This window comes from Rhinolophus sinicus, linkage group LG11 (assembly GCF_036562045.2).
Source record: "Rhinolophus sinicus isolate RSC01 linkage group LG11, ASM3656204v1, whole genome shotgun sequence".
In the NCBI taxonomy this organism is placed as follows: domain Eukaryota; kingdom Metazoa; phylum Chordata; class Mammalia; order Chiroptera; family Rhinolophidae; genus Rhinolophus; species Rhinolophus sinicus.
This window is the reverse complement of record NC_133760.1, coordinates 46,579,583-46,604,578: the sequence shown is the minus strand read 5'-3', so window position 1 is coordinate 46,604,578 and position 24,996 is coordinate 46,579,583. Positions and strand designations below refer to the sequence as shown.

General features: G+C 51.7%; 2 protein-coding genes across 2 annotated transcripts in view; both read right to left on the bottom strand.

Moving 5' to 3' along the window:
* ABCC12 (ATP binding cassette subfamily C member 12) overlaps positions 1–3,071 on the bottom strand; it is a 52,203-nt gene extending 49,132 nt beyond the window's left edge. Inside the window, exon 1 of the mRNA XM_074314948.1 lies at positions 2,923–3,071. The gene's annotated coding sequence lies outside the window, so the exon portion shown is untranslated. The remainder of the gene's footprint in view (positions 1–2,922) is intronic.
* Positions 3,072–11,528: 8,457 nt separating this feature from the next.
* The window catches only part of ABCC11 (ATP binding cassette subfamily C member 11), a 49,116-nt gene continuing 35,648 nt past the window's right edge, over positions 11,529–24,996 (bottom strand). The window contains exons 22-29 of the mRNA XM_019731878.2: positions 23,931–24,117; positions 20,756–20,845; positions 19,234–19,423; positions 17,681–17,840; positions 14,348–14,426; positions 13,641–13,754; positions 12,119–12,283; positions 11,529–12,005 (exon numbers count right to left, since the gene is read on the bottom strand). Coding sequence (XP_019587437.2) covers positions 11,916–12,005; positions 12,119–12,283; positions 13,641–13,754; positions 14,348–14,426; positions 17,681–17,840; positions 19,234–19,423; positions 20,756–20,845; positions 23,931–24,117 — 1,075 coding nt within the window. The 3' untranslated portion in view covers positions 11,529–11,915. The remainder of the gene's footprint in view (positions 12,006–12,118; positions 12,284–13,640; positions 13,755–14,347; positions 14,427–17,680; positions 17,841–19,233; positions 19,424–20,755; positions 20,846–23,930; positions 24,118–24,996) is intronic.

Genomic DNA, 24,996 nt, shown 5'->3' with positions numbered 1-24,996 from the left:
GAGCAGGAGCAGAAAAGCCTACTGTGCATTTCCTGTTGGGAGCCGGTCCGTGTCCAACTTGAGAGCCAGCCTGGCCAAAGAGCCCCAAGAAGGTAGGTTTGCTGTTTTGGTGACCCAGAGAGAAGTTTGTCACACACACACCCCTTTTTCTTCCCAGTTCTCTCAGATCCCTAGGAGCTTGTGCATTCACTTTCCCCTGTCCGCACATTCACGGCTCAGAGATCTTCAACAAGGCCACCCCTCAGGACCGGGCCCATCTGAACAGGCTCACATCCCCCCACTGCTGGGAGCACTGCCCCTGAGGAAAACCCACAATCCAGGTGGAGAGGACACTTTCTGAAGTGCCTGTCCAGTCCAATGTCTTCGCTTCAAAACAGCAAATCTCCCAAAGTGGAAACTGAGGCGTCATTGACAGCTGGAGGGTGTACATGTTTTATAGGCAGTACTCCTGTTCAAAGTATCTTCACTCATTAAATTAATGAATATTAGTGACACCAATACCTTGGACCCAGCTCTGGGTTCCTAATTCAACGAGCAAATGAGAAGTTACCAAGCAGGAACTCCCTGAGCGTCCTGCCAGCCTGCACTGCGCTCCACTCTCCACCCTCCGTTTGTACCACCTGACGCTGCGCTCCCACCACGGTGAATGTCTCGTGGCTCCTGAACACACTGTCAGTGACTCCTGCCTCTGGGTCTTGGTGCTCTCCACTGCCACAGCCTGGAACAATCCAGCATCTCCCCCTTCACTTGAAGCATCCCTGCTCAACACTCAAGGCTCAATTCAGACATTTCTTCTTCTGGGAAAACTTGCCTACTCACTCAACTGTCTCCCCAAAAGGACTGTGGGCTTCGTAACTCTCTTGTTCACAGCTGTATTTCCAATACCTACACAGTCCCTGGTTCATAGACGTTTAATACTAATTTGTTAAATGAATGGATGATGTGACATGATTTAATGACATGAATGAATAATGATGGAATGATGCGTATGAGAGGAGTCTGAGGCACAACGCCTCTCCCCAGAAAGGGAGACATAAGCGCGGGATAACTCATCACATAAACGATAGCACAGTGTTAGCCCTAGGGGGAAAAAAAACAAAACTTAAGGCTAAGAAGTCCATCAAGGAAATAAAACAGAGCACTAAGTAGTAGATTAACTCAAAAAAGGCAGAAAAAACAAAGGATAAATAGAAGACAAATAGCAAGATGATAGACTTAAACACAACCATATCAGTAATTCCATGAACTATAAATGGAGTAAACACTTCAACTAAAAACCAGAGATTGTCAGACTGAATGTAAAAGCAAGCCCCAGTGGTATGCTGCCTACGAGAGGTGCATTTTAAATAAAGACAAAAACAGGTGGAAAGTAACAGGATGAAAAAAGAAAGAAATACCATATGAACAATACCAGAATTCTGCCCCCTGCCCCAGCTTTCCCACAAGACCCCCTTTTGTTAGTTTACTGGAAAGCCCTTCACAGCCTTCTCTACCCAAAGTACGGTGCCGCCCCCACCTCGACCCCTGGCTTTCCTAGATTTCCTACAGGAAGATGGTGGAGGGCTGCTAGCTGCTATAGGGGTGCTTAGAGAAAAGTAAAGAAAGTGGCCTGGTATGCTTGGGTCCCTGGACAGAGAGGCAGGAGGAGGGAAATCTAGACACAGCCGCGGCCTCGCACACAGAGTTTTCCTGCCACGTCCCATCCCCTGTTATCGTCACGACACGGGCGGGAACACCTGAGCTGTGGCAGAGTCCTGACAGCTGCCTAGAGGTGAGTCCAAACAAAGTGCAGACAGGAAAGCACACTCGCTGTTGAAGAAGAAAGCACTTGCTACAAGTTCTGAAACCCAACTGAAATTATTTGAGGGAGAGATAATCACAGATTCCAAGAATTAAAAGAATCCAAGAAGACACCAGACATGGCCAACTCATCATCTCGAGTGAGAGTTTCCTTCTGGCCAGCCAGACCAGGCTTCAGCAAGCTTTGGCAACAGACCCCAGCCACTTCTTTTCAAGACCATCCTCATATAGCATTTCTGCAAACAATTGGATACCCTGAGTCTAGACGCGAGGAAATATCAGACAAGCCCACAGGAGCATTCACAAAACCACTGGCCTGTGGGGCACAGCCCCTCAAAAATGTTAGCATCATGAAAGACAAAGAAAGGCAAAGAAACATCCCAGATGAAAGGCAGCTAAAGAGACATGATAGCTAAAAGCCATCCACAAGCCTACTGTGTTTCCCCGAAAATAAGACCTAGCTGGGCCATCAGCTCTAATGCGTCTTTTGGAGCAAAAATTAAAATATAAGACCCAGTATTATATTTTATATTATATCATATCATATCATATCATATCATATCATCTCATCTCATCTCATCTCATCTCATCTCATCTCATCTCATCTCATATCATATCATATTATATTATATTGACCCGGTCTTATATTATTTTAAAATAATACTGGCTCTTATATTAATTTTTGCTCCAAAAGACGCATTAGAGGTGATGGTCTGGCGAGGTCTTATTTTCGGGGAAACACGGTAGTTATGCTTAGAGAAAGGACGTTAAAGCAAATGTGGCAGAACGTTAATTTGCAAATTGCAGTGCAGGGTAGTTAATATTTCTCAGCGTTATCCTGGTTACTTTTCTGTAAGTTTGACATCATTTCAAAAGAAAAAGTTAAACTTTTTCTCTAAAGAACTAGTGCTAAGAAGATGAACTGGTTTCCTTCTGTGGGTGGAACCCGGTTCCGCCCGCGGTTGCTCTGCTCGCAGGTGCCATGCAGACTACATTCGTGCCCTCCGTGTGTGAAGGCCACTGTCACGGCCCTCTGCTCGCCCCCAAAAGCCCATTTGCAACTCCTCTCATCCGGCTAAATGTCCCCAGTCCCTGCGATTCCCATCCCTGGAGAATGCTTACCTACGCTCTGTCCCTTTCCTCACTTGTCTAATGGCAAGTGTCCTGGCACCAAGGGTCTGGACCTAAGATGCCACACACGGGACACAGGCCTCCCTGGCCATTAGAGCGCGTGGGAAACTGGTGCTGGGAGGTCGTTTCCTTGAGCGCACCGTGGGGAAGGCAGTTCTGACCGGCTAGGCCGGCTTGGGAGCACAGTGGCTGGAATCGCACGTAGCTCAATTTGGCAACCCCGGGGGAAATGAGACTTTTCAAATCAGGAAGTATGCTTTGGCTAATGTCTCTATCCCCGTCTGTCATGCTGTCCTCTGCCAGGAGTGAGGAGATGCCTGGAGCGACACGTCTGCTCGCTGGCAGGTATGGGGTGGGGTCGGGGGCTGCTGATGGAGCTGGCCAGGCATCCGGACTGTTCCTGGCATGCCTTTCTCCACTCAGAGCAGCTGAGGGTTGGCAGGGGCCGGACGCAGGTCCCTGGTGCCTCCTTCTGTGACTGGTGGTATGTCCCTGACCTGACCTCAACAGACTGGACAAGGCAGAGGCAGGAAGGTCACTGCTTAGAGCAGAGGACACAAACTGGTGGATTGTGGAACACATATAACTTACAGGTCCATTTTCTTTGGCCTGCAGTTTTTTTTAATTTTTTGAATTTAGATGAGGAGATACCACATGAAAAGAAAAAAACACCTGTGGCTTGTGTCAAACCATCAGGACTCTGTATGCCTGTGTGGCTACGGTCAGCTCACACTGGGCAACAGCGACCCTTGGGTAGGACACACCTGCTTCCGTTTGCCTCAGTCCCCACACTCCTGTTGTCCCCCAACTCGGGGGCTCTGGGGACTCATCATCACATTGGCACTGCTGTTTTCCTTAGATTCGTTTTTCTCTATCCTTGGTTCTCTCCAAAGAGGGAAGACGGAAGATACCTAGAGGGCATTTCCAGAGGAAACACTTTCCACTTTGCTCAGTTCTGTTCTGTGTCTGCTGCCTCTTTCACCCATAAGAGGCACAAGGAACAATATGGTGTCTGAGAATTGGGGTCTCCGTTTTCCTTGGTGCCCGCAAAGAAGTCCTCTGTAGGGCTCCCGTGCGTCCACCAAATGCACACATACTTCTAATCATAAAACGCTTCCCACATAAGAGATTATGGCCTCCGTTCCTTCCTCAGTAAATCCATTCTTAATTTAAAGCCACCACAGTTACCACTATCTGATGGCCTCATGCCCTCCCCCCAATTCTCAGCTCCTTCCTGTAGGCCCTGGCCAGCCTCCAGCTCAGAGGAGAAGCTATGGGGCGCTTTCCTCTAACTCTGCCCCTCACCTGTCCTGTGTGCCCACTCCAGCTGTCCCCAGCACCCGTGGGGGTGGCCAGAGCCAGGAGAAGGACCAGTAAGTGACGATGAGGGGAGGAGGAAGGTGGAGCGAGGGCAGAGGGAAGCGTGTGCCGGAGAAAATACGAAGCCTGGGTGTGCAGAAGGGGGTGAGGGCGCTTTCGCTCAAGTCCTCTCCTCCCCAGAGGCCCAAACGTAACCGGTAACCAGCGATGGTATCTCTAAACGAGGTCACCCATTCAGTTAGAGATGTTCTGACAAGATTGAGATGAGAACTCCCGTTTTAGACCTGTGTGAACCACACGTGGTGCAGCATGAATTCAAGGTTTTTAAAAATAAATCCTGTGATTAAATTGTGAACAGTGCAGTGTGTGTGTGTGTGTGTGTGTGTGTGTGAAAAGACTTCATTTAGTCAATGTAGGCTTTTCATATCACAGGGTGGGAAAGCCTGTCTTGGCATTGCTACTTTTTCTTTTGCACCCAGGCCTCCCTATGCGCTGAGCCGCCCCGGTTCCCTGCGTCCTCCCACGTGGGGAGCCACATTCGAGGGTGGTACTCAGCACAGGCCGTCCTGGGACTGAGAGACAAGGGCCCCCAGGGCTAACTGGGGCTGATTATTACCTGGGCAGCAAACGTGAGTGTCCTGAGGACGAGAGGGAGAGGAGGAAGGGTCAGAAGCCGTGGGGCTCAGCGAGGGTGGTGGCTGCCGTCACGCCGTCTGGGCCTCCCTCTCTCCAGATGCGGCTTGTCTTGTGCCACCTGCCCTGAGCCGTCCTCCCCAACTGTCCCATTCAACTGCTGCTGCCACCACCCCTGCCAAGGGAATTCTGGGAAACCAATGTTCCTTCTGCCCACAGTAGGAGGCGCTGCCTCCTCCCGGGATGGGCCATGGCGAGGTTCGGCCACTTCAGTGACAGTCAAAGCTTGTGCAACGTGCTGGCACAGCCGCCCCCTCCCCAGCCTGTCATGTCACAGCTTTGTATAAGAGAAGGAGACGATCCTCCCCGGGCCCCCATCCTCCAACGAGGAGAACAGGAGCAGAAGGCTTTCCACGACAGTCTTGGGCAAGGCTGAGACCAGTGGCCACGTCTTCTGACTCCCGGTCCGGGGTCCTGCCTCCCGGAAGGCGTGCATGTCCCACTCTGTGTTCTTGCAAAAGTGAGGCTGCTCTGAGGTCAGTAATAGGAGGGGGGTCCAATCTTCCAGAGATTCATTCAGTTATTCTCCATTCGCTTAACCCAAAATAAAAGGCAACTTGAGCTCAATTTTTTTTTTAATTAAATGAAAGTAAAGTCTGGGACCAGCACTAACAGCTAACTCCTACATATAAAAATGCCCTGTTTATCTCATTTCAAGCGTTGCAAACTCTGGGGCATGAGTCTTTTCCAATTTCTTGAATCTTTTAAAAATGTCTGGCCATGGTACTTTGCTCACAACATGTGTCCAAGCTCAGAGTTGGCTCAAGTATTCCACGGTGGCCAGTGATGGTTGAAAGGGAGCAAAACCTCAAATTCAGATATAATGAATCTTGATTCATCATCAAGAATTATTTAGACACCTTAGAAGACCTTGTCCACCTAGCTCACCTGGATTTTATGACAAATGTTGCTGTAGTAGTTTAAGCCTGCCCAAGGCGTCTTCCTGCTCTTCACCTGGTCAATTCCTCCACCTGCTGGCTGTGTCTGGGGATATAATTCGCAATACTTCTCTTCCTGCCAAAAGGGAGGTGGGAAATGGGGAGATCCTGAGGACGGTTGCAGTGTGGGAGAAGAGTCCTGTGAGGGAGACCTCCTGGCCTCAGGACTGGCGGGGCCAGCAAAGGCTGTCGTCATGCTTATCTACGCTGTCCCATTTTACTTGCCTCCATTCCTTCCTCCATCAATGCACACCACTGCTGATACCATCCCTTGATTTGTAAAGATCTGTTTGTGTATCACCGAGGTCTTCATCCTTTTATCGCTTGATCTTAACAACCCCGGTAGGTCTCAGAAGCACAGCACAGACTCACTCTCACACAATTTCCAAGCAGATTCAAATGCTGTCGAGTTTATGGAAGAAGAATAATGAGCCGTGTGTCTCCATTTTCACGGAAGGTCTAGCAAAGACAGATTTCTCCCAAGACACACAGTACTTTGGTGCTACATGAAGAAGATTGTCTGGCTACCGGGCAACAGACTCTGGAGTAGAATGATCGAGAGGGGTTTTCAGTCTTTGCTCAAGAGAGTCCTCAAGAAAACACTAGAGATCCAAGATGGCACAGTAGATAAATGCTGTGCTTGCCTCCTCCCATGGCCACATCAAAAGTACAACTGAATTATAGGACAACCAACCTGGAGAACCATCTGCAGTCTAGCTGAACAGAAGTTTTATAACTAAAGATATAAAGAAGAAGCCACGTCAAGACTGGTAGGAGGGGCTGAGATGCGAAATGGGCCCCACAGCTGCGTGTGGCAGTTGAGAATTGAGAGGGATATCTCGGCCACAGAGGAGCGAGGAACCCCACCCCCACTCCAGAATCCCCATCCTGGAGTAATGGTGCCTGGACGAGGAGCCCCTACAACATCTGGCTGTTGTGAAAAACTGGGGATTCCGACCACCTGGGTGAGACGGCTGCAGGAAACCCAGGTGTCCTCCTAAATGGCCAGTGCACAGACTCACTCACTCACAGGCACTCACCCTGGGCTCTGGCAGAGGGACAGTGATGGGGGGCGTTGGAGGCACACGGGCAGAGACAATGGGTGGGGTAGACAGGTGTGTGGCTTCGGTGAGGGCTGGAAATAGTCGCCATTTTCTCTGTGAGGGGGCTTTTCCCTGCACAGCCGGCAGGTGGGCGCCATCTTTCCTGTGTTGAGCCGGCCTCCACAGACCAAATCTGAATCTGATTGGCCTGGTGAGCTCTGTTGGTCCACCCTGGTGACTCACTGAGACCTTGCCACACTCAACTCCATACTGCATGCGGCTTTATCAGTGGCTGAACCTTACAGGAGCCAGCAGGTGGCAGCAGGCCTCGGGGTGTCCTTGCTTTTTATGGAGCTGGCCTAGGCCCTGTACTAGTGGCAGCTGTCCTCTCCCACACACCTCCAGGACCAGCACAGGCAGCGACCAACTGTGGATCGCTTTGTAGCTCCTACCAGGTAGTCCCCAGCCAGTCACGGACAGTGGGTGACCTGGGCCTGCACTGGAGCCCAGTCAGAACTAGAGCTTGTGTGCAGGGGCCACCTACCCAGCCCCTGCTCTGAACAGACCGGGTGTGGGGCTGAGGCCTTTATCCCCAGCCCTTGCTGCTTGCCTGTCCCTCCTCTTCCTTCCTTTCTTCCCTGATACAGATTCAAGTCCCAACCGCGCCTGGTAAATGCCATGGTGTCGTTGTGGGCCAGGCACCTCCTCTGTCTGGGACTCAGTGCCCCCCTGTAAAATCAAAGAACTGAACTAGATGGAGATTCTTAACCTTTTTTGTGTCATGGATTGCTTCATCATTCTAGTGTGTTCTCAGACTAGCGTTTCTAATGCATGAAATAAACTACATAGGATTGCAAAGAAAACCAATTATACTGAAACAAGGTTATCAATTTATGCCGAAAAAACAAAAGTGAATATTGTGACATATATGCTTCTATGCTGGTGCATTAAATAACATGATCTAGCAGCAGGTCTAAAAACTACTATAATTTCAAAGCAGCAATGCCCATAAATGATACTTTGGGATATCTGAAACGAGTGAATGAGATTTGAGAGTATCTGTGAATTCTATTGGTGACAAAGTCACAGGTGCTGCTAATACTAGTATAATCTGTTTCCTCATTCATAATGGATGGAAAGGCTAGATTTCAGTTAGTAAGAATAAATATGTAATTTTTCCCATCCAAATTCGTGACTCCCCTGAGTTCATGGACCAGGCTAGGAACCTCTGGACTGACCATTTCTGAAGTCACTTCTGTCTCTGACATAGTTGGATTCCATAGAGTTATTTAAATGAGACACAGGGAGATAGACTAGGAGACATTCAGGATAATGGGGTGAAATTTTACTCTCTTAACAGCTGGAGCAGAGTGCATTAGAGGGTGAAAACTGTTTTGTTTAGAGAACAGCCCTGTGTGTCTCTTGGGAGAGATAATGAGACCCTGATGACTTAGTCGGCTGGAAAAGGCATCCAAAGCAAGAACTGGACTGCTCTGCATAACACGTGTCCAGGAATGGGGAGGCGGGGGCGGGGTCCCAGAGGATGGCAGACCTTTACCAGGAGACTAGAGTGTGAGGGGTGGGAATGAAGAGTCTCCTTGAGAAGACAGAGAGCAGGGTAGGGCCAGGGCCAGTGGGACCAGTGTCTCCATTGATCTGTGTCGCCACGCAGCAGCCTAACCGTTTGTTTCCTCATACCTGCCCCCAAAGAGAGGAGAGTCTATAAGACGGATCCTTTCAGGGACTTTGCTTAATCTTTGTGTTTGCACCTTATGTCTCCCTGTTTGGCCCCAAAGATGACTGGACAGTCAATGACAGGTACGACTTTCCACGTGGAAAGCAACCTAAGACAGGTGTAGTAGAGTGGGGACCCACTGGAGAAACCATGGGGTTCAGAGAGGTGGGCACAGCCCCCCATCTTCCCCAGGCGAAGGAAAGCCTCTGCTCTGTGGCTGCATTCCTTCCCGAAACCTGTGAGGGAAGTGACTCAATGAGGTGCTCTCCATCTATTCATATGCATATAGGTTTTGACCCTCGGGGAAGTTGAGACTTACGGTGCAGCTGTCTGCAGGCAAGGGTGATTGACTCTAATCGGTTTCCTATTATGATGTATAGGATTCACAGACCTTGAGATTGACAAGCTTTATCTCCTTTGCTTCCCCACCTAACTAATAAAAGCTGATGCTAGGCCCGATTCGGGGCATCCAGTCCTTGTGACTGGGGGCCCCTTGGTCTGCTTAAACTCTATTCATGGCTACTGTCTTTTCTTAACCCTGTGTCGCCCTCCTCGCTCCCCACAACTCTCGTCGCGTGGGATGCAACAGATCTGCCCATCTGCCTGCCTTCCTGAGGACCATGTCACTTAGCTTTTGTTGATGTTGTTGACCAGGAGGAGGCCTAGCTCCCGAGGACAGATTAAAGACTTTAGAACCCCTGGGCTTTAAAAATACTGTGATCTCCTGGCCACCAGAATGTACTTGAAAATGCAAATAATAGCAAGCCATTAAATGATACAAGGAAGTAGAGCCAAGCTCTCCATTCTCTCATTACAATTATTTCTGTGATTTTGAAATATCAAATACCAGTCTTTAAAATCTTATGGTAAAATGGTTCACATGCCCCAAAATATATAAAGAATTATTTTAAAAATACAAACTCATGTACTCATCACTCAGCTTAAGAAATAAAATATTGCCAATGCTGGTAGAAAAACATACACTATTTTTTCAAAAAAAAATCCTGCTTTATTGATGCTTGGGACCAATCGTTCTCAAGTTTTGCTGCGCATGAGATTCACCAAAGGCACCGAAAATTCAGTATCTACCCCAAACCTATGAGATGAGAATGTCTGGAGTGGACAACCTGGGGCGGCTCCCACCACAGCCAAGGTTGAGAATCGGCCCCAGAAGGAGGCTGCTTGCTGCGAGTGAATGCAGAATGGGGCCCTGACGGTGGAGTGGAAATGGGCACTATTTCCTGTCCTCCAACTCGGGGGTCAACATTCCTCACCCCACTCTTGTGGATTCTTAGTGGATCTTGATCTGAAGCCGGCGGGGACTTCCACACATTTTTGGGAAGAGCCTGCCATCTGCTGGCCAACTCAAAGAACACATGACAGCCAAACTCGGCCTAGACCCTTGGGTCAAGAATGTTGGGGCAGAGCACTCGGTTTGTGGAGTGCTTTCTCACACGTGACACATGCAGCTGGCCCACAGCAGCTCTGGGAGGGTGCGGGCAAGTGAGTAGTCACCTTCAACCTGCACTTGAGCGAGTCTGCGGCCCTGCAGACTTGGGATAGGGTGGGAGCAGGAGGGACCCCCAGACACTCTGCAGGGTCCAAGAAGAAAAGGCAAGAACTGAGGGGAAGGGGAGTCAACCGGGTCAAAGGGATTTTTAAAAGAGAGAAGATATTCACCTAGGAAGTACCCTGGGAAGAGAAGTAGGTGATGCCGAAGAGCCCCAGGAAGGGACAAAAGTACGTGTCACGAACCAGGACTTGGACCTTTCCCTCTGTTTGCATCATCCCATCACAGTTCCTTCCTGCGGGGCTTTATTAGCTGTCCTCGCTGCCTGGGACAGCCTTTTTTGCCCCAGTCCTCTTCGTCTGAGCAAATGTGTGTTCATTTCTCAGGTCTTAGTAAACCGCAACCTCACCTCTACCAGGAAGCCCGCTCTGACTGTTCCCATCTCCTGCACCATCCACACCGCCTGTCACTTGGTCCTGGAACCACCTGTTTACTTGTTTACATGAGGGCACATTCCACGAGGGCAGGGACATCATTGCACCCCCCAGCACCTAGCCCAGTGCAAGACACAGAGCAGAAAATATTTGTAGACTGAATTGATTTTTCTCGTGTCATAATCAGATACCATAATCTAAAAACAAAACAAAACAAAACTAGTTGGAAACATTTTTCCCCACAACAGCGAGGTCTCCCTGGAAGTAAGTTGAAAATGATTACCTTTTCTATTTATATATCTATAACCACTGGGGAGGGGGGCAACAAATGATCTTGTTTCCAGTTGTCATATGTCATGAATTAACTCTGATTCCACCCATCTGTACTCTAATCAGTAAACAAACAGCTACTGTTTCGGGCCCGCCCAGCCTCCGTATCCTTTCCTCCTTCATGTGGTTAAGAGCACCCCAACTTTATTTCGGAGAAACAACCCCCTCCATTCTCAGTTCACCTATTCCGGCAACTGACCCCATCCCCAGGCCCAGGTGTGAGCTTGTGACTCGGGCCTGGTCTGTCACTGTATTTCAACAGCCTAGCACGTGATTGGTTCAGGGAGGAGCACATGACCAGGGGGTGCTGAACGGGTGGGATGTGAGCCTACAACTGCTGGCAGCCATGATGCCACCAGGAGGAGGAAGATGACGGACGAGACAGCGAAGCCAAACACAGGAAAAAAGAGAGAAGACGGGTAGAGTCCACAAGGCAGACGTCCTTTTCACCCTGGCACCCAACCCAGAACTCTTTCTGGACCTTCCCATTACATGAGCCAATAAAGTCCCTTTTTCCAGAAATCAGTTTGAAGGAATTTCTGTTCCCTGCCGCTGAATGGGTCCTCACTAATGTAGAAAGCAGAACAGAGAATGTGACTTTTTCTTACTTTTATTTTTTTTTACAAAATCAACATCATTTGCAACACTTTTTACACAGATCAGAAAACTATAAGCTTTTACATTATTATGAAATTAGCCAATGTATTATTTTAAGAGTGAAAAAGAGGCACGTGATCATTTGACCCCCTGGTCTCAGATGACGCTGGGGGTCTCAGGTTTGGGGAGCCAAGTGGCCTTTCCCAGGTGTTGCTCCCTTGGTCTCCTTTCCCATCCCAACCCCCAGCACCAGTGGGCCCATTTCAGCCCGACTTTCGGGAGAAGTAGCCGTCTCTTCACCAGAAGGTCATAGACGGCAGGCCTCGCAGCTAGCTGTACGCTTGGTGACCTCAGCCACCAGCCCCCGTGCAGCCTCCATGTTTCTTAGCTTGATGACCTGGATGTTGCCAGTAGGGATGCAAACAAGGAACCAGGCTTGTTCTGCAGGACCTCAGGCCTGTCAAATTCTATAACCTGAGAGGTGGAGAAAGGACGGGAGGGGCCAGGGACACAGCTGAGCTCAGTCTGGAAGGACCCGAAGGTCCCCTGAGCGCCCGTCCTTCCCCGACCCCGAGAGCGGTTCTGACCTTCCCGTCGCCCATGACCAGGATGCGGTCACAGTTGAGGATGGTGGAGACGCGGTGTGCGATGACCAGGACCGTGCAGCCCCGGAAGGCCTCGGAGATTGTGCGCTGGATCAGGGCGTCAGTCTCCAGGTCAATGGCGGCTGTGGCTTCGTCAATGATGATGATCTGGGGGGAGACAAAACAGGAGTGGGGGCGGCCTCCTTGGGCCCCGAGCCTGGGCCCAGTCCTGGGTCCACGACTCAGCCACCGAGTCGCTTAGCTGGAACAGGAGACATTTGGACTGAGCTCAGAAGCCACTTAGGGCTCTAGTTATCCATCACGTTAGGAAAAGAATGTTAGCTCACAGCCAAGAGCTCAGCTCAGTATTCTTTAGTGACCAGAGAATGAAGTTCTTGAAAATGAAAACATCCCGGTGGCATCTTCTTGTTTTATGAACTGCCTTCCTTGCCATTTGTCTGACCTAATGTAGAGCATGCCCCACAGAGGGGCATGCCCGCGCCCTGAGCGGCATGCGGTGTGGTGTGGCCAGTATATGGGGAATCGTTCTTTTCACTTTCACACGTTGCTATTTATCTCGTGAACGATAGGCATGAGGAAATGTAACTAGCACAGAAAGTAGGATTTCACATATGTCACTGTTTAAGAGGAGCCTGTTTTTAAAAAGAGGGCATCACGAGTAAATCACAGGATATGCAGACAGGACAAAAATCGTCAAGTGATGAGTCAAATTTGGGGAACAGTCCGGAGAAAGGAGGAACTGAGAGGTGAAGAGGGCTGCATCCACACTGCAAGTCCTGTCCTGTCGTCCAGCTAGCTCGGGAAGGGGGAGGCCCTTCTCCCCTGAAAGCCCCTTCGGTCTCAGGCCCCTCCATGCTCCGCCTGCTCTGGCCCCCAGCTCTGCTCTGCACCAGCAGTTTTTGCACTTATCATGAATTAGCCATGTTGTGTGGTGTGTGTGTACACACATGTGCCAGTCTGCATCCATGTGTGAGTGTGGAGGTGTATGTACATGTGTGTGTGTTGCCTTGCTGTGAGAGAAAATTGGATCCTAACTAGCCCAGGGAGTCAAATACATAAAATTACTGGCGAACTCTTTGCAAAACGTCAAGAAACTCCATCAGATGAAACTTCTTAAAAGTATGTAATTTTAAAAAAAAAAAGTATGTAATTTTGCCCTGGGACAGCTGTCCCCTGAGTCTCCATTTTAATAGACAAGGGTGTGTCCTGCGTCGGAGTTTTAAAAAGAATGTGCAGAGGGCAGTTTTTAAATTCATAGGCTTCCAACCTTTTCACTTTTTGTAGGAAAAGCGCATCGATTTGTCCTAAGGGTGGACCATGTCAGCGCAGGCGCGGGATGTCAGGGCTCGCGGGGCCCAGGCCTCACTGCCCCACAGATGCATGTGGAGTGCCATCGGTGACACATGTGAGCCCCTGTGGACGCCCTGTGATGGTGTGGAGGGCGGCAGAGGTGTGTTCCCCACCCAGGGCCCTCCGTGGCCCCGTGGCTGCTCAGGGGCCTCACCTTGGGACTGCGAAGCAGGGCTCGAGCGATGCAGAGCAGCTGCCTCTCCCCCACAGAGAAGTTCTCCCCGTTTTCCGCCACTTCTGCTTGCAGCCTCTGGGGGAACTTGGAGATCTGTAATTTGGGGGAAGACGAGCTATAGGCCATGTAGGTCTGTGGGTGCATAGGCCCTGTGGGGTGAGACCTGACCCCTTGTAACTCTCCCGTCGCATTCTGTATCGCCCCCCCACACACACACTCCTCCTTCACCTGCGCCCGCCCGTCTCACTCCCACCTCAGGGTCTTTGCAGGCACTAGTCCCTGTGCCTAGAATGTTCTCTCCCAGGTCTGTGTCGCTGTGCTCTTAGCACTGGTCTCAGCTCAAAGGTCCAGTCCCTACAGAGGCCTGGCCTGGCCAGCCCATGGACAGGGACCGCTCCCACCAAACTGCCTGTCGGCGTCGGCCCACCGTCCGAAAGTCCGTCTATTCACCGGCGTGTTCATTCGCTCCCCCTGCATGGAAATCAGCAGGACGCAGCCTCTGCCATGTCCCTGAGCCTAGAACGTGCTGGCTCACTGCTGGTGTCTGGCTGCTGTCAGCCTCTGTTTAGGAACCCCAGATCTTCTCATCGTGAGGCAGCTTAATCTGCGCCCCAAAGTGGCACCGTCTGGAATACCACGTGTGAGGAGCCAGGCTGAGACTAAGCGCTGGCGTGGGCGCCACTCACTGTCTTGCTCAGGAAGGTCCTCTGCAGGGCGTCCCAGATCTGCTCATCCGTGTAGCGGTCAAAGGGATCGAGGTTGAACCTGCCAGAGGAGATGAGAGGCAGAGCAGGGTGCGGTCACCACCCCGCACACTGGCCCCCTGAGCAGGCTGTCTTACCCAGCTCCCGACCAACAATGGCTGCCACTGGACTACTGGCTATAGAGAAGCCCCTGCACCACCATGACTGACCACTTCTTGTACCGGTCAGTAGCCATTCCCTGCAGGTGGCAGCCCCCAGATCTTGTTTGGGGGCCACTTGCTCCCCAGCGCCCAAGCCCATGTGGTCCAGGAGGGGCTCTGCCACCAACTCCAGGGGTGGAGCAGGTGACTGCTCGGGTGGAAGCCAATCAGTACAGGGCAATGCCTGGCCCTGGGATTGCTTGGGAGAGACAGGTAAGCATGTATGTACCTCAGGACTTTTAAAGCAATCGCCCAAAGAGAGGCTTGCTCCTCCTCTGACTGCACAGGACAGGCTGCAACCATCCTGCCTCAGGCGGGGCACATGGCGTCCCAGGGCCCTCATTAGAGCCCACAGTAAAGCCAAAGTCACAGTTAGGGGGCACTGGGTCCTTGAATCAGCCTTGGCTTTGCTGGTATCATGAGCCAAGAGGCCTTTTGAATTTCAGCCATTTGGGGTGTGTGTGTAGACTATGCATAACCTAATGTTTATCATCATAACCATTTGTAATTCTACAACACAGTGGTGGTAAATACATTTGCCATGTTGGATAACCATCCACTAAAACTCATCATCCCCAACAAACTCTACCCATAAGCAATCTCCCTTCCCGCTCCCCACCACCAGCCCTCATAACTCTGTTCTACTTTCTGTCTCTACGAATTTGCCTATTCCAGGCACCTCATTTGAGTGGAACTACACAGTATTTATCCTTTTGCGTTTTGCCTATTTCATTTAGCATAATGTTCGCAAGGCCCCGCCATGTTAGAGCATACACAGAATTTTCATTCCTTTTTATGGCTGAATAACATTCCATTGTATGTATAGACCACATTTCGTTTATCCATTCATCCATTGATGAGCAATTGGGTTGTTTCACTTTTGGGCTCTTGTGAATAATGCCACAAACACTGGTACACAAAGATCTGTGCAAGTCCCGCTTTCAACTCAGGTAATACCTAGGAGTGGAATTGCTGGATCACATAGTAATTCTATACGTAACTTTTTGAGGAACTCCAAATTGTTTTCTACAGTGGCCGCGCCATTGCATATGCCCACCAGCCACGCACGAATGAGCGTTCTAATTTCTCAACATCCTCGCCAACACTTATGTTCCTTTCTTTCTTTTTTATTGTCACCATCCTAGTAGGTATAAAATGGCATCTGATTGCGGTGGGGTTGGTTTTTCTGTCTCTTGCCGTGAAAAAATCCTAAGTGATGTTCGTGACAGCTAACGTCAGGCTGTGATCTCTCTGGACTTTGTACCCATTAAGGTTTGCGCTTGGATCTGATGTGGGCAACTTAGCAAACATGCTTGTCGTAGACAACATTGAGTCCTGATTGGAACCTGTCCTTAGCCTCTGCTTTGTCTTTCCCCAGTTCTGGCAGCCACACACCTACTTTGTGTCTAGGGCTTGACTGTATGAAAGAAGCGGAAGGTAGAATGTCTCATCTGCATGATATTTGAGACTCTCCAAAGCGTTTTCACGGATGGGCTCATTGACACCTTGTCCCCCTTGAGATGGGTACACCCTTTTCATTGATGAGAAAATTGTGGCTAATCAGTATTAAATGGCTTGTTCAAGGTCATATTACAAGTCAGTCTGAGGGACAGGCTGGAATCAAAGACACTCAGAGTTAGACAGAACCTTCAAGCTACACGATTCAGATTTGGACTCCAGGCCATACGCCTTCCTGGGGCAAGAGCGGATATCACTGACGAAGGGGTTAGACTCCCTGGGTTATAACTTATCTTTACCATTTACTCGTGTGTCTCCTTAAACAAGTCACTTTTCCTCTCTAAGTTCAGCTTCTTCACTTGTAAAGGGGGAATAATCAAAGTGCCCATCTCAGAAGGCTGTTGTGACAGCTAAGTGAGAGAATAATAAAGCCCAGGACTGGCATATATCAATGCTCGATAAACGGTAATTCATACTTTTACTACTCCTACCCCAAGGCACGATAGACTTGGCCAAATTCTACCTTAACACAGAAATCTATCATTAGATGTTTTCTCATCCCCCTAAAACAACGCAGTCATTTTTAAGTTCTCTGTTTGTGCACATATATATATTATATACTCTCACTGGAAAGAGTTTCTCCCTTTTCTCTGCCAGGCAAGCTCCTACTTATCCTTCAAGAGCCTCTTCAAATGTCACCTCCTCTGTGAAGCCTTTCTGGATTTGTCCAGGCAGTTATTTGTCCTACTTCTGAGTTCCCTTAGCTCATGTCATGCTTTGTTCATATCTCTGATCTAGCAATTACCTCCTTGTATTCTAATTTGTCAGGTATTGTTACATCTTCACAACCCGCACCCCTGACTACACTGTGAGCTCCTGGGGGGGCAGAGACAGTGATCATTCATCAAAGTATCCCCAGCCCCCCGCACAATGTCTAGACCTGGCAGAGGCTCAGAAAAGGCAAGTAAAATGGATGACAGATGAATGAATGAATGAATGAATGAATGAATGAATGGAGCTCTGAGGTCAGTTTACCCTCTTGCCTCTAAGAATTCCTCTTAAGTGTCCCTGAGACCTAAGGGCTCTAGCTTCATGTTTGGCGCGTCAGCGTTCCTCAGTGGCCGTGCCGTGGAGGTCCCACACAGTTACTGTGCACAGTCAGGTAGGAGCAGTCATGGGGTGAAGTTTAGGCCCCGAGCTGACTTCCAAGGAGGTAGGACGTGTGGAGAAGAGGCAGGAAAGATCTTGTTGTGTCTGCTTCACGGACTGGACTTCCCGGATTTCCCATGTCTCCCCTGCCTGGAATGTGTACCCCCAAAGAAGCACTCCCTAACATGCAGCCTAAGATGTCCCCGTGGGCTCCCCTCAGTGGGTGGAAAGAGGACAGTCCACCACTTCCAGACACGAAAGAGTGTGGCAGCCCCAGGGCAAATGCTGCTGGCTAACTGAACTCTGGCCGATCCCATCAGGGTCTGAAGAAATGAAAACCACACGTGGCTTGTGTGAGGACATCACGGTTTACAGAATGCTCTTCTGTATAGTATCAGGGCCGCGTTCAGTCTTCCAGGACACCTCAGGGAGGTGGGCCAGGTAGGCACGAGTGGCCCAGAAATCGGGCGCTGGCCACCAGCTGACTGACCTGTGGCCCCCCGCTCACCTGATGGTTCCTGAGAACAGGACAGGGTCTTGAGGGATGATGGAGAACTTGGACCGCAGGTCCTCCAGGCCGATGCTGCAGATGTCCACGCCGTCAATCAGAATCCGGCCCGCGTTGGGCTCCACCAGGCGGAAGAGAGCCACCGCCAAGGAGGATTTCCCTGGCGGGCAAGAGACAGCGGGGCTCCGTGTCCAGCTCTGCACTGGCCGCAGCACCGGTCACACCTGGTGAGCGCGCACCTGACCTGTTCTCCTCCGTGGCCCCTCCTTTGTACCCCAAACCACCGGCAGATTGCTTCCAGCCAAGATCAGAAGGTACGCGTGGAGGTCCCGGGTGAAATCCAGCCACATATATGTTGTGTTTCACACACACCATGTTGCTGCAATTTTTAAAATTACTTGCCAAAATTTCAAAAATCCAAAGATCCTATATATAAAAATTCAAACTGCATGCTTGTCTTGCAACAGGTGGCAACGCTGGACCCCATGGCCCCCCAGGCAACAAGCAGCTGGAGCTGAGTGTAGCGCTTCCCAAGGGAGAACTGTTCTCCAGTCCAGTCACTGCCCTTCCCCCCTCACCGCCCCCCACCACACCCAGAGCCAGCTCACTCATCTATGGTACTTGCCAGGCTGCTAAAGCATTTGCGTTCACTGCCTCTGCTCTAAACGATAAGGTCCTTATGGGCGGCAGCTGTGCGTCCAGTTCACCTTTATGTTCCCACTGCCTGGCTCCCTAGGGCTCAATAATGCTGAGTGAATACAGTCAGTGGCCCAGGCTCCACACAGGGCTTCTCTGCGTCCAACCCCAGCCCTGTCAGGCCAACTGCAGGCGAGAAATATGAATGAAAGAACGCACGAAACACTGTGGGAAGTGCTTCACCTGGCAGTAGTGTGAGTCCTGAGGACGGGCAGACCCATGAAAGCTCTAGTCATGGGGGGCACGGGGGCTCCCTGGAGGAGGCAGCTCCCGGCTGCACAAGGGTGGGGCCAGAATCAAGTTGGGCAGTGTCTCTGAACAATATGTCTGAACAATGCAGAGTGGGAGGGAGGGACACTTAGACCAGATCTCCCAAAAGTGAGAGGAGAAGAAGAGAAGGACAGAAGTTGAAAAGAGGGAGACGAAGGAGGCTGACGAGAGGTCTAGGAAGGGAGGACAGGAGGAGAAGCAAAAGGGGACCCAGAATCACTCCTTGCCCCCCTGCACCCTGTCCCCTGTCCTGTCTCAGCTCCCATGCTGGCCTCAGAGCCCAGGCCACCATGGCTCAAGACCCACCAACCCACTACTCTGTTCAACACCACCCCTTTTGTTTCCTCCGCGGCGCTCACCACAACCTGCAACTACCTTATTTATTCCCTTATCGGATGATTTGTGTAACATCTGTCTCCTCCCCTGGGGCCCCGTGACAGCAGGGACTTTGGGTTTTGTCCACCAGTGTCTGACACAGGGACCAGCCCAAAGTAATGGCCGGCAAATACCATGGGGTCACCATACCCGAAAATAGGTCCACCCAAAGGCCAGAGTTGAGGACGGCATGCCCGGGACGCTCAGCTCACCTGAGCCTGTCCTGCCCACGATGCCCACCACTTCCTGGCCGTGAATCGTCAGGTTGATGCCCCTCAGAACAATAGGTGTGTTGTCTCTGTATTTCATCTGATAATCCTGGAACGTGATTTCCCCGCGCTGTGGCCACCCTGGGGGACAGTTTGCGCCTTCAATGTGTAAAGGAGCCTCAGGGACACACATCTCATTTTTGAAGAAAGAAAAAGAAATCAATAGTTACCATCTGTCTCCGACCAGCCCCCGCTGACCCATCCCAGCCTGCCCTGCATTGTGGTCCAGCCACCGTGTGATCAGAGGAACACCCCAAGTGGACCATCCCTGCCCTCAGTGCCCTGAAGGGCACACGGTTTGATCCCAAAAGAGTGATAAACCATATGGCTGGCCCCCTTGTTATGAACACAGAAAGCTTTTTCTAATTTGATTTGTGAGGCTTGAAAGAAATAGAATCCAGAACACTGGCAATAGGGGTGACAGAGCTCACTGCCCCCAGGGGGCATGTTTTATGGCTCTGAGCTCTGTGGAGACTGGTTCTCTATCCTCACCCTGTGACTAGGCATTTTCAGATGCATGTCACAGGTGAGGAAACAGGCTCAAACAGGCTCACCGACTTGCTTAAGATCCCACGGCTGAGGAGTGGACAAGCGAGGACTAACCCAGGGCTGCCCGACTCCAAGCCCACGGCCCTGGGCCAGGCACAGTTGGGTGTGTTGGGAGGAAAGAATGATGGAGAAGAAGCAGGGTCTCCTGCCAGCAAGTCACGGCTCCCCACTGTCAGCGCAGTGTCACAACAGTGTCCCTCAGGCTTAAATCCAAGCTCTACGACTCACAAACGCCACTCATATAGCAGGGACAGGAGACCTGCCTTTAAAGGGCTCTGCCAGCCCCTGGCCGTGTAATGTAAGCAAGATGCTTAATCAGGCAAAGCCTCAGGTTCCTCTTCCAGATAATCGGATAATAATTCAATCAACCTTATAAGACGGTTTTGTAATTCTGAGATAACCTGTGTATAATAACAGTGAGTCTTACTGTGGGCCAGGCACTGCTAAGTGCTTACGTATTACATTATTTAATCTGTGTAATAACCCAATGAAGTAGGTCCTGTCATCTTTCCCATTTCAGAGTTGGGGAACAGAGAAGCTGAATAAGTTGCCACAGGTCACACAGCTGATTCAAGCGGCAAAGCTTAGACTTGAACCGGGTGACCTGACTCCAAAATCTATAGCAGTGCTTAACTACCACTATGACATAAATAAAAGCAACAGCAGTAGCAATTATTATTATCATGATTATTACTAGACTTGGGCAAACCTCTGATTTCTGAAAAGGGAAGGTTATTCTTTCTACATCCAGGAATGCTGGCAGGTAGAGGGAGTGGTCAAAAGGAGCTTTGGAGAGATGAGGTAGCAGGTGTGGGGACGATGGGGGAAAAGGGTCCAGAGCCCCGGTCTCCTCCTGGGAACGTCCCCTGAGCCCTGCGGTGCTGGCCTTGCAGAGGCCACAGAGGCTGCGTCCCACCTGTATATACTGCAGCACCCTCTCCAAAGCCGTGAAGTGTGCCTCTGTCTCCGAGGCCATCCGGATGGCGGCCTGGAAGGTGGACGCCAGCTGCAACGGAGGAGAAGCGTCAGGCCAAGTGGTTACTGGGAGTGTGCAAGCTCTCAGAGCTCTGAAACCCACTCATTGCCACGGCCCCCGAGCAGCTGGTCCTCAAACCATCTCCTACAAGACTGGGGAGATGCCTCTGGAGCCCTGGAGCCCACTCCTGAGTTAGATACAGCTGGGGTGGGCAGTTCTGACACCTTTCCACCTCAGTACTGTCTGCTTTCTGCCCCAAATCTTCGTCCACACCTCAGGCCCCACGCAGCCCACGCATGGTGCAGCCCAGAAACACAGAGCAGCGAAGGCCCCTGGGAGCAGCCCTCCCCTCGTGGGGAGAGGTGCTGGTGTGTACAGGCTGCTGTCCTCCGCCTTCAGGGACAATCCTGGGAGCGTCCTATGTGCTTCTCAGGAGGTCCCAGTGGAGTAAGCGCTGGTGACCTAGGACAGTGCCCCGCCTTCCTCTTCCCATTTCCCAGAAGCATCTCCCAAGTCATCAGCCTGCACCCAGGTCCTTGCATCAGGCTCTGCCTTCAAGGGAACCTAGGCCTAGCGGAGTCTCAGGGACTCTCTGGGAATGGAGGCCCCACAGGCAAGGAAACTGAGGCCCAGAGAGAGGAAATGCGTTACACAGAAGACCCGGAAGCTGGGGGCAGAGCTGGGAATGCGGCCCCCGTCTATATGCTCAAGATCCAGGGAAACAGGCCACGCAGAGCCCTGGACGATGACTGCGGGGTGCACTCAGTCACCAGACCCTGACGGAGAGCTGTGTGCAGGGCTGAGGCCAGGCTCCATGCCGCAAAGCGCAACAGACATGGGCCCTGCCCTCAAGGAGTGCCCAGTTGGATGGCGAGACAGACAGGGCAACAGACATGGCAGCATGAGTTGGTTGCACGGCTTGCTTTGGCTTGCAACCAGGAGCATCTGTAGTCTTTACTGAGGAACTTCTTAGGGCTGCAAAGCAACATGGCGTAGGATTCCTGCCTCCCAGAGCGTGACTGTGATTTCCTGGAGGGTGTACACAGAAGTCAGCAAGGTACTAGTTTGACAAGAGGAGGGAGTGCACACTGCTGTCATGGGGCCAGATTTGAGGGGCCTGGAAAGCAGGGCCCAGAGCCCAGACCCAATGCATAAGATCACGGAGCCTGGAGGCCCTGAGCAAGGCAGTGAGGTGAGGAGCACCTCACGTCAGCAGAAATCAGTCTGGTGAGGAGTGTAGAAGGTGGAGCGGAAGGGTTTTCAGGGTGGGGGCAGGCAGGGCCTGGGAGGTCGCTCCCCAGGATAGAGATGACACCCTCCGACAGCGCAGCAGACGTTGAGAAGAAAGGATGGACTAGGGCTGTTTTGAAGCAAAGTCAGGCCTCCAGACAGAGTTCCTCATGGGCGTCTGCGGCGATGCGACCTGGGGAGACTGAGCAGGTGCCTGCGTGCCTCTGTCCCACCCCCCGCCCCCCCTGCACCGGGAGATTTCTGGCCCGAGTGACTCCAGGTCCCCTAGGACGTCAGTTTGGCACCTCTCCCCAGACTTCTGGAAGGCTTGGGAGCAGCTCTGCACTGAAGGGGGAGGGGGGGCGGTGCATGTGTGTATTCACGCACATGTGCATGTGTCAGAGAGAGGAGGGAGGGAGGGAGTGTGTCCCACTGTGGACAGACCTGTCGCTTACAGGCTGCGGGGACGTGGGCACCTTAAGGCTCGAAGCTCTAGTTTCCTCTCTGTAGGTCATGGACAGACACAGCGAACATTTATCGAGCACACGTTTGCGTGTCTAACATGCATCCACCCTCTCATTCACACACATTCCTCACAAGTCCATGATCTGGGGACTTGTGATCATGTCCCTTTTACAGATGAGGAATCCTGGGCACCAGGAGGATAAGAGCCTCCTCCGAATCACACTGCTAATGATGGCAGAGCCTGGTGTGAACCTGCGCGTCCCAAACCACACTCCTGAACCACCTCACCGTGTCTGCTGGCACGTGGTGACAGTGCCGTGGAAGGCTACTCACAATGCCTAGCGCAGCAGCTCAGCACCAGCTCCAGTGAACCCCACGGTCACCCACTGGTCAGCTGTCTGCAAGTGTGAGCACCGCACAGCCACCCTGTGTAGCCTTGGAAGGCTGTGTGCACGTGGGTGTGGATGAGGGCAGTGTGGACGTGCAAATGTGTGCCTGCTGCAGCGGCTCAACAAGGAGCAAGGCAGAGTCCCTTTCCATGTCCCAAAACACACCTCAGCATTGGGGCAGAAGATCTACAGCCGCAGAGAGAGAGCCACAGCAGCGCAGAGAGGGGGGCGGGCTAGTGAACGCTGCCTGGGGGAGGGGCGCCCTGGGACTGTGCAGCCAGCGCCCGGAGGTGGCTGCTGAGCCGGCCTCTGGCCCCACAGCCCTGCAAGGACAGCCCTTCCCAGGAGTCTGCGGGCGTGAACCTTGACCAGCCAGTCCCTTTCCACACCCTCAGTGTGCCAGACACATGAGGTAGGCAGGTTGCCACATCAGCGTCCCCTGGAGAACCTGTTTTTAAAGTTAGATTCTAAGACCCCAGCCGACCAGGACCTGCCTCCGAATTGCTAGGGCCATGCTCTGCAGCGGGTCTTCCTGTCAGCCCCAGGGGCCCCCGCTGAGGAAGCCTTTGAGGGGCCAAGGGCTCTGTCTCAGGTCTTATGCTCTTTCTAGTCCAAGAAGCCCCGCTCCAGGGGAGGCCTGAGGCCCCCATATTTTTATAGCCTCCCCAGCTAACTCAGAAAAGCTGGGCCACTGGGTCAGGAAAGTGAAAAGACACCAGCCAGGCAACCAGGAGGTGATCGTTCCTGCTCTGTCCGCTCCAACACTTCCTTCCCCATCCTGGGCCTCAGTTTCCCCATCTGCAAATAAGAATGTTGGACTCTATTACCTGTGGGTTGCCCTTCAATTCCAATATTCTGTGATTTCACTGAATATCTTTGAATCCAGACTTCCCGTTGAAAAGGAAACTGAGCAAAGCAGCAGGCTCATAAGATCACGGCCAACGGCCAAAACCCAAGAAGTAATCTACGTCCCCCAAGTCTGCCCACAGGCCACAGGCCGAGCCCCCGCTGTGCCCAAGCCCCTTCCTCACCTGCAGAATGAAGCTGACAGCCATGGCTTTATAGGAATGGGAGACGAAGGAAGTGCTAAAAGCCACAAACAAGGCCACGACCAAGGTCATCAGGTTGGTCATGAGCTCCAGCCTCACTGCCACCCATCGCGTGGACGACAGAAACATCAGACTGTAGTTACTCTGTGCATCGGTTAGCCTTTCAAACCTGAGAAAGGAAGGACACCTGGAAACATGTTTGTCTAACCCAGGGTTCCCAAGGGTGGACACCGGTTGCTTCCTCCAGCATCCGGCCCCCACCCCCACCAACAGAACCTGCCTTTTCTTCGGGGGATTCTTCCCACCCCCCTTCTCAGCCATGGCCTCTACCTGGCCCCAGTCTCAGAGGAGGCTTTGACCACTTAGGCCTCTCTGCATCAGCTCTTTCTCGGGCCTTGGTGATTGGTCTACGGCTGGGTAAGTCACCCCCATTGGACCAGTGAGAGTGAATAAAGGCCAGGATTTGTGAGTGCATAAAGGCAAGCGGGCCCTTCCTACACACCTCCGAGCGGGGCTGTGTCTGTCGTGTCCACTGCTCTATCCCCAGGTGCTCAGTACCTGGCAGGCAAGCTCTCAGCTTGGCTGCACGAGTGCCTCACTCAAGGACCCCTCAGTCCTGTGTCTGTCGGGTCCCCGGGTGCTCTCCAGTGCCACTCGGAGAGCTGGTGCCATGGTTCAGCCCACATTCCAGTTAACGGAGCACACGCCACCTCCCAGGCCCACGTTCCCAGGCCTCAGGCCAGCTCAGGTGCTCGCCCCGCGAGCCTTCCCCAGCCCCAGCGGCAGGCCCTCTAGTTCCCCTCTGAATTCTCGTGGCATTTTGTCTGCCCCTCTCTTCTGTGCCTCTCCTACCATATTCAACCCTGGATTGTTACAAAAATAGTGCTATTTCTGTGTGTTATGTCTTCCACCAGATTGGGAGTCTCCTGTATGTAGTTCAGTGCCCACATGTTTGCTCGCTCTTTCCAAGTCGATATGTTCATATTATACAATGAAGCCCCAGCAACAGTCGTAGGATCTTTGTTTCAAAAAACACTGAGAAGGCCAA